This window comes from Penaeus chinensis, chromosome 32, assembly GCF_019202785.1.
Source record: "Penaeus chinensis breed Huanghai No. 1 chromosome 32, ASM1920278v2, whole genome shotgun sequence".
In the NCBI taxonomy this organism is placed as follows: domain Eukaryota; kingdom Metazoa; phylum Arthropoda; class Malacostraca; order Decapoda; family Penaeidae; genus Penaeus; species Penaeus chinensis.
Window position 1 is genome coordinate 20,937,861 of NC_061850.1, and position 2,500 is coordinate 20,940,360.

Consider the following 2,500-nt stretch of genomic DNA (forward strand, 5'->3'; position numbering starts at 1 on the left):
GCGCTGGCAGCTTTCCTGACCCGGTGCTGCGGCGCTGTCCTCACGGCAGGGGGCGTCTGGGCAGAGCGCGGGACTGCCGCCGGCGACGGAGTGATGGGCGTGAGGGAGAGTCCCTGGTGGGCGCTAGCAGGCACCTTGACGGGGCTGCTGCTGACGCCTCTCTTGGCTCGTCCTGCTGCCGGGTTTTTGTGCTGAGTGGGGCGAACGGGCCCGCCCATAGGGGTGCGTGTGCGTCCCCGGGCGGTTGAGGAGGAGGAGGAGGAAGAGATCGAGGAAGATGAATTGGCCGCCGACGAAGGAGGAGATGAAGAGGAAGAAGAAGCCGAAGAAGAAGGCGAATGTGACGAGAAGGTAGAAGAAGGAAAGAGAGAGCTGTGGCCGGAGCGAGACGCGGGTCGAGAGGAGTTTTTGTACTTCCCACCTTCCGCCGACCTGATGGAGCCCAGCTTGTCCGAGGAGAGGAGCGCCGGTTTGATGGCGGGCGGGCAGGCCGAGCTCCTCTTGAGCTTGGTTCTGCCGGCGGGAGTTTTCGCCGCGTCGGAGGGCGACTGACTCTCGGCGCGCTTCTTGCTCCGCTCGCTGGACGACGTCGCCGACGACTTTCTGGAGGCACCTTGGTCCTTCCTGCTCTTGTGCCCTTGCTTCTGGAGGCTCTTGCTCTCTTGAGTTTCCTTTCTGCCGGGGCTGTCGTCCGCCGTCTCTTTCGCTTGGGGTCTGACTGCGACCTCCTTCGGCTTTTCGACTTTGTCCTTCGACAGACGCGGCGAGACGGGCGTCTGAACAGTGACTCGCGGTGAGGAGGATTTTACATCATCTTCCGTGTCTTTCGAACATGATGTCTCATCTTGGATGTCTTCGAAGTCGTCCTCATACTCATAACAGGCAAAATCGGATCCGCTCTTGGCCGGCAAATGCTCATTTTGTTCGATATTTTCTTTGGATCCTCTCCTTTCGAAGAGGCTTTCGGGCTCTCCTTCTATTACTTCATCAACTTCTTGGAAATCCTCGTTAACACCATCGCCTAAACTACTGAAACCCTTTTCTACATGTATTCTATCACTAATTTCTACTAAAGACATAGAACCGCTCCTCATCTCAACCACTTCATGATTAACAGAGTCAGCCCTTAAAGAACTTTGCTCTGACAAGGATTCGTTTTCTTTCATAAAGGTCTCCAGGTCAGCCAATCCAGAATCGTCTACTTTTAAAAGCGTTTTCTCACAAGGAATCTGCACGTTCGAAGTAATCTGCTCCGAAGAGACTTTACTCCTGGTCTGATTCGATGGCGTGTCATCGTGATTATTCCCTAAGTTGAGCTTTGGTACATCTCTTTTTCTCGTGTCATTTTGCTGTTTTTCTCCACTGATTAAAAAGGAGTTAGTGTCACCGGGATCAAAATTGCCGTAACCTTTAATGATATCGTTCCCGCTGACCAGACCGTTTCTAACACTTTTATAATCACAGTTATCTTGTACAAAGTCACTAGTGAAATCAACCAAATTCACATTCCCTCCCAGGACCTCTTTGGCCTCTGACGTCAGAGAGGTCAACCCGTCGTCCTCCTCCTCGGCGTCATACAAGATATCTGAGGAGTCTCCGTATCCGTCATCCGAATCTGGAGATAAGATAATGCATCAATTAAATATAGCTTTATGATATAGATCACTCACTCCACTTTATCGATCGTTACCTCCAGCCCTTTAAACTGACGATGTAAATGAAAATTTGATAACTAGGTTCTGTATATTTGACATTATATCTTCTATATATCCCTAATGCGTATTATATCCAAGCATATGGACATTACTCAATAATTTAAGTTTTATTACAAGATCTCGCACAGATTACACTTGCAGGGAAATTATATTGAGAAAGTTACCCTAGAAAACTACAACAGAAAACGAATTCTTAGCCACGAGAGAAAACCAAATATTTAGGGATGACTTACCTGACGGGTAATACTCTCGCGGAGACTGGTAATCCGCGATGACATCCCTGAATCGAATGGTTATCGCACGATCGCATTCAGCAGGAGTCGGGTCCTCTAACAGCGCGCGGTTGACCTCCTTCAACCTCTCCGTCATGTCATATGGAGCAATGTCCACATCTGGAATATTTCGAGGAAGTAGAATCTCCTAATTATCCGTATGCGTCGTGTGTGCCTATATTTGGTTTAGATATCACAATTGATGCTTCAGGGATATTTTGCACACACAATTAAGTTTCAAGTCACTAAAATGTGGAAGCTAGTATGTATATATGTTTCTATAAGGACAGTATTTAGTTAGTCAAGCATCTTTGTTATTGATATTATTTTGAACAATACATTTCACCCTATTAAGAAATCTTTGAACAACGAATTTGCAACCCTCGTAGTTACTTAGGCCCTTGCTCTTTTCTGTTCCTTAGTTGATATATATATATGTGTGTGTGTGTGTGTGTGTGTGTGTGTGTGTGTGTGTGTGTGTGTGTGTGTGTGTCGTGTGTGTGTGTGTGTGTG

General features: G+C 47.8%; 1 protein-coding gene across 1 annotated transcript in view; it reads right to left on the reverse strand.

Moving 5' to 3' along the window:
- The window catches only part of LOC125042639 (coiled-coil domain-containing protein 181-like), a 104,607-nt gene that overhangs the window by 6,475 nt on the left and 95,632 nt on the right, over nt 1–2,500 (reverse strand). The window contains exons 3-4 of the mRNA XM_047638411.1: nt 1,949–2,107; nt 1–1,615 (exon numbers count right to left, since the gene is read on the reverse strand). The exon at nt 1–1,615 is cut by the window's left edge and continues 15 nt beyond it. Coding sequence (XP_047494367.1) covers nt 1–1,615; nt 1,949–2,107 — 1,774 coding nt within the window. The remainder of the gene's footprint in view (nt 1,616–1,948; nt 2,108–2,500) is intronic.